Below are 18,430 nucleotides of genomic sequence, written 5' to 3' on the forward strand. Positions count from 1 at the left end.
TTCCTCTCTTGAGCTATTACCTAACTCCCATGTATCAGATTTACTTGTGAATGGGGCAATTAATAACAAAAATAATGAATAAACATATCTTTTGAAATACCAAATGATTATATTTTTTTACATTTATGAGATGTTAGCACTACCACACTACAGAAATATACAATTACGTAAATAGTGATTTTGGGCAATACATTTTTTCCACTGCAGTTTTACTTTGAACTATCTTACATACAATTTGATTTTGTACTGGAACATCCAAGAATGAAACAATTTGTCTCAAAGCCTAGGTAAAGATTAAGCATCCTCAAACTGAAGAATGGTGTAAATACTTCGGTGATTTCCTAGGCAGAACCCTACTGGGGGCTGCATGCCCTTGCCTTCCTCTATCCTTCAAATTGACTTGCCAAGTCAATTACACTGACACCCAGTCTCTATCAAAAGTTGTAAGAAGACAACTCGCAGTTCTCTCAACAAGAAAATCTGCCTGCCCATTCAGCTTGTTAGTAGTGTACAATAAGGTATATGAAACATGCCCACACCTACCTTGAGGTATTGCCTACATCTCATGTTTGGCAGTTTCTTGCCAAAAGCATGTGATTGTCCTGTACCACCCAACTTATTCACTACACTTCATCCTATGTGACTATTGCTTCTGCAGTTACAATCAGTGCTTAAAGGACATCATTTCAAACTAATGATGACATTATGGGGTTACTTATCACCGACATAGGAAAAAAACACTTTCCAGGTTACATGGAAAGGCAGGACCATCATTGTGACAAGTGTGTGAATATATTGATCACCATATTTTATGGACTATAAGACGCACTTTTTCTTCGAAAAATTGCCTCCAAAACTCAGGTTCATCTTATACTTGAAATTAATATAAAAATGTCCATTGTTTGATTTAAAATTCTTAAAAACGGCCATATACTCGATGCCACAGGAAACTTCTCTCTCTGGTGACATTGGATTCAAAAGGAGGCTGCAGTGCACAAATGTGACTAACACAAGTTGCAGGGATTCACAAGCTTGCTAACACTGTCTCCCTCTTACACTGACACCAAAAACCAAGAACACTGTCTAGCCTATGATATATAATTGCGATATACTGTGCCAGCGAAATTAAACTGAAAGTGATTTGTGTTATTGGCAACAGTACAATATTTTTGTTAGTAGCTAGTTTTGTAATTGATATAAAAAAAGGTATTCATATGACGCAGGTTATAAATTGAAAGTAATATAGTATATGGAGAAGAACATGGAAACACTGCAGCCGAGCAGCATTTCAGTCCTCCACCAACAGAAAAAAAATCATTCGCAATTGGCAGGCTAGTAGAGAAGAACTGACCAGAAAAAAGAGGAAGACTGAAGGTGCAAATAGAGGACTGAATGCAAAATTGCCAAGAAGATGATGCATTTTAATGGATTCAAGGACACCATCAAAGTGGCATTGGAATTAATACAAAAACGATTCAAATACACGTTTGTAAGCTAGTGCTATAGTGATAGTTGACACACTTTAAGGGTGAAGTTGGTTGATGCTACAGGTTTATAAAGCATTATGGGCTTCACATGTGAACCAAAACGAAATATTTCAGAAACTGCCACAAGAACATGAAGAGAAAATATTATCTTTCCATCGGTTTATTATTCAACATCGAAAGAAAACCGGCGTGCAACTAAGCCAAATGGCGAATATGGACAAAATTCCTCTGAAATTTGAGGTGCCAAGTAACAGAACTGTTTCTATGAAAGGTGCTAAAATTGTAACTATAAAAACAAGTGGACATGAAAAAATGCACTACACTGTTGCCCTTTCATGCTGCACTGACAGCAGTAAACTTAATCCAATGATCATTTTCAAGTGCAAAACAATGCCAAAACCTTCTGAAATACTGCCAGGTGGTGGTGTTCACGTACATGACAAGGGTTGCATGGACGAGGCTCATAAGACATTATGGGTTAACAGAGTGTGGGAGAGGAGGAAACATGCTCTGTTAAAGAAGAGTTCTCTTTATATGCTACATCAGTTTAACAGTCATTTGAAAAAATCTGTGGAACAGAAATTGAGGCAGGGAAATGCAGAGCTTGCTATTATTCTGGGAGGACTTATTTTACAATTGAAGTCTTGATAAATAAACCATTTCATGTGTATACGAGAGAGGCATGGAACAAGTGGATGATAGATGAAACACAACATCAGTTTGTGAAAAATAAGCTTTTGGTCAACAAGGCTTACGTCACACACACACACACACACACACACACACACACACACACACGACCAGCCTCTGTTGGCTGAAGCCAGACTAGCAGCAGTAGCAGTGTATGATAAGACAGGCAACTGAGTGGGTTAAGGAGGAGGGTGGGGCAGAGGGGAGGGGGAGGGATAGCAGGGTAGGGGTGGATGACAGTAAAGTGCAGCTGGGGACTGTGTACGGATGAACTGGATAGAGGGTAGGGCAGCTAGGTGCAGTCGGGACATTAGACAGAAGGCAGGGGAGAGAGAGAGGGAATAGCGGAAAAGGGCAGAAGCAAAAAGACTGGGTGCATTGATGGAATAGAAGACCGGGCAATGCTAGAATGTGATCAGGGAAGGTCTAGATGGGTGAGGACAATGACTAACAAAGGTTGATATCAGGAGGGTTACAGAAACCTAAGATATATTGCAGGGAGAGTTCCCGTCTGTACAATTCAGGAAAGCTGGTGTTGTTGGGAAGGATCCATATTAAGGCACAGGATGTGAAGCAGTCACTGAAATAAAGAACATAGTGTTGGGAAGTGTGGTCAGCAACAGGATGGTCCAGTTCTTTCTTGGCCATAGTTTGTCGGTGGCCATTCATGCAGACAGACAGCTTGTTTGTTGTCATACCCACATAGAATGCAGCACAGTTGTTGCTGCTTAGCTTGTAGATCACATGTCTGGTTTCACAGGTAGCCCTGTCTTTGATGGGATAGGTGATAGTTGTGACCAGACTGGAGTGATAGGTGGTGGAAGGATGTATGGGACAGGTATTGCATCTAGGTCTATTACATGGATATGAGCCATGAGGCAAGGTGTTGGGAGCAGGGACCACTTAGGCATGGGCGAGGATATTATGTAGGTTGGATGGACGGCAGAATATCACTGTCGGTGGGAGGGAAGAACAGTGGACAGGGCATTTCTCATTTCAGAGCATGACAAGAGGTAGTCAAAACCCTGACGGAGAATAATTCAGTTGCTCCAGTCCTGGGTGGTACAGAGTTATGAGGGATTATGCTCATCTGTCGCCGGATGGTGGGACTTTGGGACATGGTGGGCGGCTAGAAAAATAAGGTATGGGAGATTTGTTTTTGTAGAAGGTTGGGAGGGTAATTACAGTCTGTAAAGGCCTCCATGAGACCCTCGGTGTAGTTTGAGACAAACCATTCATCACTGCAGATGTATTGGCCACAGGTGGCTAGGCTGTATGGAAGGAACTTCTTGGTATGGAACAGGTGGCAGCTGTTGAAGTGGAGCAATTGCTGGTGGTTGGTAAGTCTGGTATGGACAGAGATACTGATGCCGCCATCTTTGAGGTGGAGGTCAACATCTAGGAAGGTGGCTTGTTGGGTTGAGTAGGACCCAGTGAAGCAAATGTGGGATAAGGTGTTGAGATTTTGGAGGAATGTGGGTAGGGTATCCTCACCTTCTGTCCAGATCATGAAGATGTCTTCAATGAATCTGAAACAGGTGAGGGGTTTATGGTTTCTGGGCATTAAGGAAGGATGCCTCTAGATAGCCGATAAACTGGTTGTCACAGGACGGTGCCATGCGGATGCCCACAGCCATACCCCAGATTTGTTTGTAGGTAATGCCTTCAATGGAAAAGTAATTGTAGGTGAAGATACAGTTGATCATGGTGACTAAGAAGGAGGTTGTTGGTTTGGAATCCATCGGGTGTTGGAAAACGTAATGTCTAATAGAGGTAAGTCCATGGGCATTAGGTATGTTATATAAAGTGAGATTGCATCAACTGTGATGAGCAGGCACCATGTAAATCATCAGTGGTGGAGCCTATGTCTGCAAGTAGGATTATAAGGCCGGTATGAGTTTTTATGTGAAGGACTGCAGTTTTTTCTGTGGATGTAAGGTTTGTTTGCTTGTTGAGGCATTTGGGGAATGATTGCGGGGCAAGGCTTGAGGTTAAGAAATTCTGCAAAGTTAACAGGGCGGAATTTGTGGGCAGTGGGGATGGTTCACGATTGGATGGGGGAATGAACTGAGTCAGGCAGTGTTCAACATTGGTCTTTGGTTGAGTCTGATTGATAGGGTTGGTGGCGAAAAAGTATTTCCACTATAGGGAGTGGGAGAAGGAGAGAAGGTCTTTAACAAGTTCTGCACGATTGAATTTGGGGGTGGGGCAAAAGGTGAGATCTTTGGAATGGACTGATATTTCTGTGAGGCTAAGGCTTTTGGAGGAAAGACTCATGACAGTTTCGGGTCTGTTTAAGTTCCAGGTAATGTGTGGTGGTGGGAGGGAGTTTTGGGGGATTTGGTAAATGTAGTAGGTCTATGAGACAAGGTTTGTCAGCTATGAGGGGATGCGTGTGAAGTTTGGAAGCTGTTGTAGAGGTGGTGGACAACTGTGCTCCAAGTGGAGAGTAGGATGTAAGCAGGGCGGAGAGTTTTTTGTGGTGGCATTGTACATGTCACTCTAGTTCTTGGAAGGCAAGAATTTCAATGTGTATTAGGGGTTCCAGGTATTTAAGATTGCACAGCAGGAGAATATGGATAGAGAGAAGGTATTGCAAGGTGGTTTGGGCTTGACTGATAAGGTTTTGCAGGACTATGTTAGCGAGGGCTAAGGATGTGCGGACTCTGAACCGATGGAGGTCATTGTTACATTCCTTCCCAGATTTTCCATTGTTTCATTTTGCCTGGTTTTCTTCCACCCTAACCGACTGCTGTTTTCCTTTGTTTCTATTTTTTAATGCATTACTATACTCTATATCCATCCTTTTTCTTCTTTCCTGTGTTTCTCTTGTCACATTACAAACCACACTGCACACACTGCTTAAGAACTGCACTTATGAACCATCTAGGTCGCGCGAAACAGACAGCTGCAAGACGACGACATCGTTGGTGCATGTACCACATTATCTCTGCTGATATCATTAATCCTATATCTTCAAATTGATCACTGTCCGTGCTTCACTCTTCCACATTTTCGCATGTTATTTCCTGCATCTTTCCTGTGCCACACGATCTTATATCTCATCCCACCAAAACCTCCCCAACCCCCACTCCTCCGTTCAGTCCCAGTTCACACCTACTAATTTCACTTATTGCAGTCACATTTGCCGTCCCCCTTATTCACAGTTATCCGTCCTCAGACCTACAATCCATAGTAAAATTTTTTTCCTATTAATTTTTTTTTTATCTCATTGTGACTTCATGCCAATTCTAGTAGGTTTTTGCCTTCCACTATCATTATACTTCCATAAATTTCATCTTGTTTGCTCTTATTTCATCCTTTTTGTGATTCTTCCTATGTTCTGCATTTTCGCAAATTGTTGTGGATGTAATTCTATGTTATTTACATAGTTTTTTTGCGTTTTTCCACCACCATGGATCCTTGCTTCCTTCACCTGCATCCTTATCCCTACCCAAACCAATCCCACATAGTGTTCCTGTGTTGTTGCTTGGCTCATGGAATCCCCCTAAATGGCCTTACCATCAAATTACCCATCTCCGGCTACCATCCTTCCTTCCACAATGAACTCCATCTGTTCCGATACCACCAATACTTAAACCTCACCAAGATAGTGCTGCAAAACCATACACTCAAGTCCAAACCACCTTGCAATACCTTCTCTCTATCTGTAAAATTCTCTTCTTATGCAATCCCACATACCTGGAATTCATAACACACACTGAAACTCTTGCCCTCCAGGAACTAGAGAAACATGCTCAATGCCATCTCAAAAAACTGTCCACCACCTCTACAACAACCTCCAAACCTCCTCTATGTGATTGGGAGCTCCAGCATTAGGCGGGTGATGGAGCCCCTTAGGGAAATAGCGGAAAGGTCAGAAAAGAAGGTCAATGTTCACTCTGTCTGCTTGCTGGGGGGGGGGGGGGGGGGGAGGTGGGGGGGGGGGGGCTCTTCCGAGATGTGGAGGAGGCCCTGTCGGCAGCAATAGAGATCACTGGGTGCACCAGACTGCAAATTGTTGCTCATGTCAGTACCAATGACTCCTGCCATCTGGGTTCAGAGGTCATCCTCAGTTCATACAGGCGGTTGATGGAGTTGGTGAAGGCAAAAAGCCTTGCTCGCAGGGTGGAATCTGAGCTAACTGTTTGTAGTATCGTTCCCAGAACCGATCGCGGTCTTCTGGTTTGGAGCCAAGTGGAAGGCTTAAACCAGAGGCTCAGACGATTCGGCAGAGATCTGGGGTGCAAATTTCTCGATCTCCGCTATCGAGTGGAGAAATGTAGGGTCCCCCTGAACAGGTCAGGTGTGCACTACACGCAGGAAGTGGCTACAAGGTTAGCTGAGTATGTGTGGCGTGCACATGTGGATTTTTTAGGTTAGAGAATTCCCTCCCTAGGCCCAACAAGACACCTCCTGAGACACGACAAGGTAGTAGTAGGCAAAACAAGGTAGTAGTAGGCAAAACAAGATAGTAGTAGGCAAAATGCAACAGGGAATAACAATATTAATGTGGTAATAGTACATTGCAAGAGTGTCTATAGAAAGGTCCCAGAACTGCTCTCATTAATAAATGGTCACAACGCCCATATAGTACTAGGGACAGAAAGTTGGCTGAAACCAGATGTAAACAGTAATGAAACTCTAAACTCAGATTGGAATGTATACCGCAGAGACAGGCTGGACAGTGAAGGGGGAGGTGTGTTTATAGCGATAAAAAGTGCAATAGTGTAAAAGGGAATCGACGGACATCCGAAATGTGAAATAATTTGGGTGAAGGTCGTGGTTAAAGCAGGCTCTAACATGGTAATTTGATGTCTCTATAGGCCCCCTGGCTCAACAGCTGTTGTGGCAGAGCACCTGAAGGAAAATTTGGTAAATATTTCGAGTAGATTTCCTGACCATGTTATAGTTCTGGGTGGAGATTTTAATTTGCCGGATACAGACTGGGAGACTCGAATGTTTATAACGGGTGGCAGGGACAAAGAATCCAGTGAAATACTTTTAGGTGCATTTTCTGAAAACTACCTTGAGCAGTTAAACAGAGAACCAACGCGTGATAATAACATATTAGACCTTCTGGTGACAAACACATCCCAACTATTTGAAACAGTTAATGCAGAACAGGGAATAAGCGATCATAAAGCGGTTACTGCAACGATGATTTCAGCCGTAAATAGAAATATTAAAAAGGTAGGAAGATTTTTCTGTTTAGCAAAAGTGACAAAAAGCAGATTTCAGAGTGCTTGATGGCTCAACACAAAAGTTTTGTCTCAAGTACAGACAGTGTCGAGGATCAGTGGACAAAGTTCAAAACCATCATACAATATGCATTAGATGAGTATGTGCCAAGCAAGATCGTAAGAGATGGAAAAGAGCCACTGTGGTACAACAACTGAGTTAGAAAACTGCTGCGAAAGCAAAGCGAACTTCACAGCAAACATAATCGTAGCCAAAGCCTTGCAGACAAACAAAAATTACAAGAAGCGAAATGTAGTGTGAGGAGGGCTATGCGAGAGGCATTCAATGAATTCGAAAGTAAAGTTCTATGTACTGACTTGGCAGAAAATCCTAATAAATTTTGGTCTTATGTCAAAGCAGTAGGTGGATCAAAACAAAATGTCCAGACACTCAGTGACCAGTATGGCACTGAAACAGAGTATGACAGACTAAAGGCCGAAATATTAAATGACTTTTTCCAAAGCTGTTTCACAGAGGAAGACTGCACTGTAGTTCCTTCTCTAGATTGTTGCACAGATGACAAAATGGTAGGTATCTAAATACATGACAGAGGGATAGAAAAACAATTAAAATCGCTCAAAAGAGGAGCTGATGGGATACCAGTTCGATTTTACACAGAGTACGCAAAGGAACTTGCCCCCCTTCCTGCAGTGGTTTACCATAGGTCTCCAGAAGAGCGTAGCATTCCAAAGGATTGGAAAAGGGCACAGGTCATCCCCGTTTTCAAGAAGGGACGTCAAACAGATGTGCAGAACTATAGACCTATATATCTAACGTCGATCAGTTGTAGAATTTTGGAACACATATTATGTTTGAGTATAATGACTTTTCTGGAGACTAGAAATCTACTCTATAGGAATCAGCACGGGTTTTGAAAAAGATGATCGTATGGAACCCAGCTCGCGCTATTCGTCCACGAGACTCAGAGGGCCATAGGCACAGGTTCCCAGGTAGATGCCGTGTTTCTTGACTTCCCCAAGGCGTTTGATACCGTTCCCCACAGTATTTTAATGAACAAAGTAAGAGCATATGGACTATCAGACCAATTGTGTAATTGGATTGAAGAGTTCCTAGATAACAGAACACATGTCATTCTCAATGGAGAGAAGTCTTCCGAAGTAAGAGTGATTTCAGGTGTGTCGCAGCGGAGTGTCGTAGGACCGTTGCTATTCACAACATACATAAATACCTTGTGGATAACATCGGATGTTCGATGAGACTTTTTGCGGATGATGCTGTAGTAAATCGAGAGGTTGTAACAATGGAAAATTGTACTGAAATGCAGGAGGATCTGCAACAAATTGACGCATGGTGCAGGGAATGGCAATTGAATCTCAATGTAGACAAGTGTAATGTGCTGCGAATACACAGAAAGAAAGATCCTTTATCATTTAGCTACAATATAGCAGGTCAGCAACTGGAAGCAGTTAATTCCATAACTTGTCTGGGAGTAGGCATTAGGAGTGATTTAAAATGGAATGATCATATAAAGCCGATCGTCAGTAAAGCAGATGCCAGACTGAGATTCATTGGAAAAATCCTAAGGAAATGCAATCCGAAAACAAAGGAACTAGGTTACAGTACACTTGTTCACCCACTGCTTGAATATTGCTCACCAGTGTGGGATCCATACCAGATAGGGTTGATAGAAGCGATAGAGAAGATCCAACAGACAGCAGCACGCTTCGTTACACGATCATTTAGTAATCACAAAAGCGTTACGGAGATGATAGATAAAGTCCAGTGGAAGACTCTGCAGGAGAGACAATCAGCAGCTCGGTATGGGCTTTTGTTGAAGTTTCGAGAACATACCTTCACCGAGGAGTCAAGCAGTATATTGCTCCCTCCTACGTATATCTCGCGAAGAGACCATGACGATAAAATCAAAGAGATTAGAGCCCACACAGAGGCATACCGACAATCTTTCTTTCCACGAACAATACAAGACCAGAATAGGAGGAAGAACCAATAGAGGTACTCAAAGTACCCTCTGCCACACACCGTCAGGTCGCCTGCGAAGTATGGATATGGATGCAGATGTACCCTCATAGCTGACAAACCGACAAACCCACAAACCCTGTCTCTCAGACCTACTACATTTACCCCATCCTCTAAAACTCCCTCCCACCACCACACAGAATCCACACCCTAAACAGACCCAAAACACAGTCCTGGACCTTTCCTCAAAAAACCTTAGCGCTGCAGAAACATCAGTCCTTCCCAAAGGCCTCACCTTTTGCCCCACCCCAAAATTCAATCTTGCAGAACTTGTTAAAGATGACCTCTCCTTCTCCCACTCCCTACAGTGGAAATACTTTTTCACCACTAACCCGATGAATCAGACTCAACCAAAGACCAATGTTGAACCCTGTCTGACTTAGTTCACTCCTCCATCCAAGCGTGATTCACCACCACTGTCCACAAATTACCCTCTGTTAACATTCCAGAATGTCTTAACCTCGAGCCTTGCCTCACCATCATTCCCCAAATCACTCAACATGCAAACAAACCTTACATCTACAGAAAGAACCACAGTCCACCACCCAAAACCTTATCCCGACCTTATAAACGCACCTGCTGACAAACACTCCACCACTGTTGTTCTGATCACAAGGATTACCTGGCAGAAGGAATCCCCCAGTTATCAGATACAGCAACCTACCAACCTTCCCACAGTGACTCAATTCCAGAAATCCAGCAGGCTCTCTCCTCAAATCCTTAAGCACATCCAACACCTTATCCCACATTCACTTCACCTGGTCCTACTCAACCCAATCAACCACCTTCCTAGATGTTGACCACCTGAAAGATGGCTGCATCAGTATCTCTGTCCATATCAAACCTATCAACCACCAGTAAGACGTCCACTTCAACAGCTACCACCTGTTTCATACCAAGAAGTCCCTTCCATACAGCCATCCATGACCATCGCATCTATATTTACAAGCAGCCCCTCTCGAGATATACTGAGGGTCTCACTGAGGCCTTTGCAGACTGTAATTACCCTTTCAACCTTGTACAAAAACTAATCTCCCATGCCTTATCTTTCCAGTCACCCACCAACATCCAAAGCCCCACCATCTGCCCACAGATGAGCATACCCTTGTAACTCTGTACCACCCAGGACTGGAGCAACTGAATTACATTATCCGCCAGGGTTTTGACTACCTCTCGTCATGCTCTGAAATGAGAAAAGTCCTCTGCCCACTGTTCTTCCCCACCCCCCACCCCCTGCCCCCACAGTGGTATTCCACTCGTCCACCCAACCTATACAATATCCTCATCCATCCCTATACAACCCCTGCTCCCAATCCCTTGCCTAATGGCTCATATCCCTGTATCAGATCTAGATGCAAGACATGTCTCATACATCCTTCCACCACCACTTACTACTGTCCATTCACAAACATCTCCTATCTCAAAGACAGGGCTACCTATGAAACCAGACATATGATCTACAAGCTAAGGTGCAAAAACTGTGCTGCATTCTATGTGAGCTTCACAACCAACAAGCTGTCAGTCCGCTTGAATGGCCACTGACAAACTGTGGCCAATAAACAACTGGACCACCCTGTTGCTGAGCATGTCACCCAACACAAAGTTCTTCGTTTCCATGACTGCTCCACATCCTGTGCCATAATGTGGATTCTTCCCACCAACACCAGCTTTTCTGAATTGTGCATATGAGAACTCTCCTTGCAATATATCTTATGTTTCCATAACCCTCCTGGCCTCAACCTCCACTAGTCTTTGTCCTCACCCATCTAGCCCTGTCCCTATTCCCATTCCAGCACTACACAACCCTCTATTCCACCAACATACCCATTCTTTTTGCTTCTCCCCTTTTTCACTATCCGCCCTCTCTCCCCCACTTTCTGTCTAACCTCTCAACTGCACCTAGCTGCCCTACCCTCTCTCCAGCTCGTCAATGCACGCTCCAGCAGCACTCTACTGCCACCCACCCCTACCGTGCTATCCAAACTCCTCCTCACCTCAGCCTCCTCCTTACCCCCACTCAGTTGCCTCTCTCATCATGTGCTGCTGCTGCTGCTCCTCATAGTCTGGCTTCATGTGTGTGTGAGTTGCATTTGCTTGCTTGCTTGCGCGCGCGCGCGTGTGCGTGTGTGAAGAGGACAACGATGATGATGAAGAGGAGGAAAAAGAAGAAGAACAAGAACAACAACAACAACAAGTGTAAGTCCAGATGATGATTTTTAGGGATTTTACAGGTCAATTCAGTTTCATAAACTAAGGGGTTTTTTGTCTGGCTTTGCAATTTAATAATAAAAATGGTAAAAATGTTATTTAAAAAAATTGCTTAAAAATTAAAGTGCGTCTTTTAGTCTGTAAGATATGTTGCATTGAAAAAGACCAGTACTGAATGTCTACGTTGAATAAAAATACACTATTAAAAATGGTTTGCAATATTTCTGGTCAAACTTTGTAGTTATTTACCATTTGTTGTTGTAGATCAGGGGTCTCTAAACTACAGCCCGCGGGCCGAAACCGGCCCGCGAGGGCCGCAAACCGGCCCACCTTAGCTGGCCGGACATCCCCGGTATCCGGCCCGCCAAATATTTGAGGTGGTACCTATACTGCCAACAATTGAGTTTCGAGGCCTATCGTGACCAATACACCGCGACATTGGCTCTGCTACTCGCTACAAGACTACATAACTAAACTTATTGTTGCGCCGTTTGAAATAACAATGTGTTGACATACGCTACCTCTGTTACATCTTGCAGTAATAGTGTTGCTAACAATGATTTTGAGATTTCATTAACTTTGCAGGACGCTTTCGTGAAGAATGTGCAGTGACATGCTTTTTTGTTGGTAAAATTCGCCAGAATAAAATACACCAGAATTTCTGGTCAGAAACGTCCACCAATCAAAATTATCTAACTAAATAAAAATCGTAGTTCGTTTCAGTGCTAGATATTCCCACAACCTTAAATTTTTGTGATTTCATCTTTCCTTTAGCCTTACATTACGGTGATCATGGAGTGCTAGGGTGCTTTAATCCCACTAGGTAGATCTTGGCCCTTATGACTTCGTGGAGGAGTCAATGTGGCCCGCGGACTAAGAAGTTTGGAGACCACTGTTGTAGATCATTGAATTGATGGGTGTATTGCTGAACTGTGGCTAATCCACACATATTAAAACCTCCAATTTTCAGTGGTGACTGACGGATGGGTTTTCTATGAATCAAGTAGGCTGTGTGAGCTAAAAGATGGAGAGTCACACATGTCAAACAACCAAGATCTAAAATGAAACTTCCTGGCAGATTAAAACTGTGTGCCCGACCGAGACTCGAACTCAGGACCTTTGTCTTTCGCGGGCAAGTGCTCTACCATCTGAGCTACCGAAGCACAACTCACGCCCGTACTCACAGCTTTACTTCTTCCAGTATCTCGTCTCCTACCTTCCAAACTTTACAGAAGCTCTCCTGCGAACCTTGCAGAACTAGCACTCCTTAAAGAAAGGATATAGCTGAGACATGGCTTAGCCACAGCCTGGGGGATGTTTCCAGAATGAGATTTTCACTCTGCAGTGGAGTGTGCACTGATATGAAACTTCCTGGAAGATTAAAACAATTTTAATCTGCCAGGAAGTTTCATATCAGCGCACACTCCGCTGCAGAGTGAAAATCTCATTCTGGAACCAAGATCTAGACATGAACACATGCACTGATATTGTGCTTCTTTATGATTCTGTGCCTGACTGTCGTGCCAATAGGCATTACAAGATCTTGCAAGATCCAACTCACATGACACTCCAGACTATTTTATGCACTATAACAATGTACAGTCACTCTTCCTACTGAACTATCCTCAACTTATTCACGAGTGCTAATTGTAATAGCTGTTACTGTATTTCTTGACTTGTTCTTAGAATGTTTCCCTTGAATACAGAACAAATATGAAAAATTTCATGTGAATGAAATAGTCAATCTATTTTTTTATCCCATTACACAAATCTGTGGGAAATAATCTTACAATACCAACCGTTTTTACAGCTTTTTATTTAGAATTAGGATATTAATTTCTGCTCACTAAAAAACTGGTATATACCAAGTTCCAATAGTACGTTTAGTGAAAACTGACAAATAGAGAATGTATCTTTAATTACAGGCAAACATCAGAAAAACCAGAACAGCAGCACATCTGTCTAACACAATTATTACCATATAATGATGATGTGGTTTCAGAATGTGGTTGCTTAAATTACAAACAATGAATAATTATCTGTCGTTTGAAAACTCACCTCAACTACTTTTTGTTTTGCTTCTGATAATGTAAAAAATACATCTCTGTCAACAGTGAGGAGTAACAGACAGGCCTGACAGTCTTCTGCTAGGTATGACACATGGCCATGCAGAAAACCACTAGAAAGAAGAAAAAACAAGAGAACACTATAAATGTACTGAAAACAAAAGATCAAAATTAATTTTTGTTACATAACAGTTTATTTTCACACTTCTAGTAAAAATACAATGTTTCATTCCTTTTCCCTTGTTTTTGTCTATGCCAATCACACTTTTGGTTCCTAAGCTTTCTGAAAGACGCTTGAACTTGCTGTAATATCTCGATGGTAAAAGTACAACATTCAGACTCTGACATATGTTCCTTTTACCTACAATGGTAAAAGATGAATAGGAAAAAACAGCAGAAAGTAAAGCTGTATACAAGATTACTCAGAGACACCTAGAAACTGTAAAAATTAGTAATGGATGGTGGTTAATGTCCTTCACTTGTCTCCTCCTCTTCTCTTCCAGTTAGAAGAAGGGTTAAAAAGTTTTCAGAAACTTGATTTCTAATGATCATGTGGTCTATTTTCAATAAAACTCTTCTGGGCACACAACTGTATCAACATAGTTTACTGAGTGATACCGCAAGTGGCATTCATTATGGTGGTGTTATCACAACTAGTACATATGAAATACTTTCCTACTAATATACACCACCCTAATGAGCTCCACTGCAACAGTGGCCAAAACATTAATCTATAAAAGAACTTGATGATGTGGTCACACAAACTTGGAAATGTTTATTCCAATTGGCAATGGTCTTGGAAGCCTGTGCTCATCTATGTACTTCTCATGCGCTTACTTTCCCGCTAAATAAATTATGTGAAGCCATATCAAACAGTTCAGTTTAGCAACACTAATATAGATATAGACGTGCAGCACATAAAAAATGAAGAATTTAATTAATGGTCAAATACACTGCTCGACAAACAAGTGAAGCACCCAGAAGACATAGCCAGATGCCAATGCAACTTAATACACTTCCACACAATTGGCTAGTATGTAAATGATTAGAGGGGTAATTCTCTGTGACAAGGACAAAGACCTCCAAACTACATTAGCACTCTTTGTGCTTTGTGTGGTTACCAGGCCTGGTAAGATATATAAGAGGAGGGAACAGCGTCAGATGTTGAGCATCACTGTGAAGGATGAAGAGTTCCCATGTACTCATTTCAGAGAGCATCATTAGCACCCGACTGAGTTTTAAACGGGCCTTATAGTGGTTGTGCATTTGGCCTGCCAGTTGAATCTTGCAATATCCAGACTTGTGGGGCATTTGGCTCGGTGTTGGACTGCATGGGAACACTGGGGCAGGCATATTTGTTGTCGAAGGTCTAGGTAACGATGTCTAACCAAGCACAACGTGATCCAGCAGCAAACCCGTGAAGACTATTTACAACACATCCACCGGTAAAGCTTGAAGAGTCACACACCATAACCCCTGCACATGTGCGCCTGCCACCCGAGAACAAGTAATGAACTTCGTACAACATTCAGTATCATCCTGCACCACTAATCAGAAGCTAGCAGAAGCTGGACTAGGGAATATGCCATGCACAAGACCAGCCCTTACTGCAGGCCGATGAGTGACAGAGCAGCTGAGACTAGCTGGAGGGTCAGTGAAATGTGTACTGAATTAGTGTGCAGCTGATACATATTTGCTGCAGGTTGCTTAGCTTGTGTATGTGATTGTACAGGGCTATTACAAATGATTGAAGTGATTTCATAAATTCACTGTAGCTCCATTCATTGACATTTGGTCACGACACACTACAGATACGTAGAAAAACTCATAAAGTTTTGTTCGGCTGAAGCCGCACTTCACGTTTCTGCCGCCAGAGCGCTCGAGAGCGCAGTGAGACAAAATGGCGACAGGAGCCGAGAAAGCGTATGTCATGCTTGAAATGCACTCACATCAGTCAGTCATAACAGTGCAACGACACTTCAGGACAAAGTTTAACAAAGATCCACCAACTCCATTCGGCGATGGTATGCGCAGTTTAAAGCTTCTGGATGCCTCTGTAAGGGGAAATCAACGGGTCGGCCTGCAGTGAGCGAAGAAACGGTTAAACGCGTGCGGGCAAGTTTCACGCATAGCCCGCGGAAGTCGACGAATAAAGCAAGCAGGGAACTAAACGTACCACAGCCAACGGTTTGGAAAATCTTACGGAAAAGGCTAAAGCAGAAGCCTTACCGTTTACAATTGCTAAAAGCCCTTACACCCAATGACAAAGTCAAACGCTTTGAATTTTCGGTGAGGTTGCAACAGCTCAGGGAAGAGGATGCGTTCAGTGCGAAACTTGTTTTCAGTGATGAAGCAACATTTTTTCTTAATGGTGAAGTGAACAGACACAATGTGCGAATCTGGGCAGTAGAGAATCCTCACGCATTCGTGCAGCAAATTCACAATTCACCAAAAGTTAACGTGTTTTGTGCAATCTCACGGTTTAAAGTTTACGGCACCTTTTTCTTCTGCGAAAAAAACGTTACAGGACACGTTTATCTGGACATGCTGGAAAATTGGCTCATGCCACAACTGGAGACCGACAGCGCCGACTTCATCTTTCAACAGGATGGTGCTCCACCGCACTTCCATCATGATGTTCGGCATTTCTTAAACAGGAGATTGGAAAACCGATGGATCGGTCGAGGTGGTGATCATGATCAGCAATTCATGTCATGGCCTCCACGCTCTCCCGACTTAACCCCATGCGATTTCTTTCTGTAGGGTTATGTGAAAGATTCAGTGTTTAAACCACCTCTACCAAGAAACGTGCCAGAACTGCGAGCTCACATCAACGATGCTTTCGAACTCAATGATGGGGACATGCTGCGCCGAGTGTGGGAGGAACTTGATTATCGGCTTGATGTCTGCCGAATCACTAAAGGGGCACATATCGAACATTTGTGAATGCCTAAAAAAACTTTTTGAGTTTTTGTATGTGTGTGCAAAGCATTGTGAAAATATCTCAAATAATAAAGTTATTGTAGAGCTGTGAAATCGCTTCAATCATTTGTAATAACTCTGTACTATGTAAAAATTTTAAAATTATATCAATGCATGGCATATGGAATATAGGTTCATAACCTTGACATGTTTTACCAACATTGGAGTTACAAAGGTGGGATGTATGGCCACAGTTTTCAAAAGGTTTACTACTAAATTTTTCTCTATCACTCTGCTTTCACCTTGCTGTTGAATAAATATGAAACTACTCTTTCCCATTTCTCTTTCAGTCCTGACATGCACATCAAATCTTCACATGGGATCACACATTTGTAAAAATTAAGGAAGTTGTGCAATTCTTCTACAACAAAATATTCCTCTAGCAAAGGGGTCTCAAAAATACAGCCCACAGGGCACGTCCACCACACATAGGAATTTAATCCTGCCCGTGCTTCAGCAAATGTTTTTAAAGTAGCACACAATTCCCCTTACTCTTAATTCTAGGCCGCTAGGACCACTGCCTTTATCTGTTTGTAAATAACAAACATATCAGCAGAAGTGCGCTGCCAGCAGCTGTGATTTCCTAGTTGTGTTTTCTGTGTTATTTCAAGTTTCTTTTCTTTCAATAATATGTGCAATATGTCCACTGGAACTAAGTGATAAAAATGGATTTTGAATGTCATATATTCAGTACAATGTGCGAGCTGTGAAATATTTTGTTTACAGAAAGTCAACAAACCAATGTGCACTATCTGCATCAAGGTCATGGCTGTTCTTGAGGAACAACATATTTACCACAACAACAAAAAAGAATGGTGCACAGCTTGATAATTCGAGGATGATACATGAACAAACTCTAAACATCGAAACATGAACTGCTTTCACAAAAAAGTTTTAGAGAACTTGTTCACAAAAGTGAAACCATTATGAAAGTAAGTTTACGAAGTGCCAATGAAGTCCTCAAACCAGGAATGCCATTTACTGATGGTGATTACATAAAAAGGTCAATTTTAGTTACTGCTTATGAACTGTTTCAAGACAAAACGAACAATGTACAGCAGTTACTCTTTCACCAAATACAGTGATGGCTTGAGCTGAAGATATTGCTTGTCATTTATCGAATGGTACAAGCTAAAACATCTCAATTTACTTGGTCCCAATAATTCTGGATGAATCTACAGACATCTCTGATACTGCTCAAACCATGTTTTCTTTAAAGGTATTAATATAGACTTCAAAGTTAGTGAAGAACTAGCAGATCTGGTCTTGCATGGTACAAAAACAAGTCAGGATATTTTTCAAGTTGTACAATAACTTTTGATGGAAAGTACAACCTTCCTCTTCCTTGGCTGAAATATGTTACATCAGATGACAAAGAAATGTGTGTAGCAAATATGGAGGTTTTGTTGGAACACAAAACTCAAAATGTAAAGCCAGTGGAATTATCAAATTCTTGACAGTACACTAGCATCTGCATCAGGAAGTACTCTGTGTAATGTCAGTGGCTATGTCGTGTGTGATAAAGCCTGCAATTTCTGTTGCCAATTGCATCTGATATCATCGAGCCAAACCGCATCACTTCAAATCTTTTCCAGAAGAGGTGGAATGTTTGTCAAGTGATCTCCCATCCCACTTAGCAGTAAGGTGTTTAACCTATGGTAAAATTTTGTGAAGTTTCTTTTCTTTGAGAACAAAAATTTAAATATTTTTTGATAAGAAACACAATCCTTTCAAAGTCCTGCCAGAGAGAGAATGGCC

General features: G+C 42.2%; 1 protein-coding gene across 1 annotated transcript in view; it reads right to left on the reverse strand.

Annotated features, from left to right (window-relative positions):
- LOC126191236 (vacuolar fusion protein MON1 homolog A) overlaps positions 1-18,430 on the reverse strand; it is a 106,699-nt gene that overhangs the window by 39,625 nt on the left and 48,644 nt on the right. Inside the window, exon 6 of the mRNA XM_049932040.1 lies at positions 13,683-13,803. Coding sequence (XP_049787997.1) covers positions 13,683-13,803 — 121 coding nt within the window. The remainder of the gene's footprint in view (positions 1-13,682; positions 13,804-18,430) is intronic.

Source organism: Schistocerca cancellata, chromosome 6, assembly GCF_023864275.1.
Source record: "Schistocerca cancellata isolate TAMUIC-IGC-003103 chromosome 6, iqSchCanc2.1, whole genome shotgun sequence".
NCBI classification, from domain to species: domain Eukaryota; kingdom Metazoa; phylum Arthropoda; class Insecta; order Orthoptera; family Acrididae; genus Schistocerca; species Schistocerca cancellata.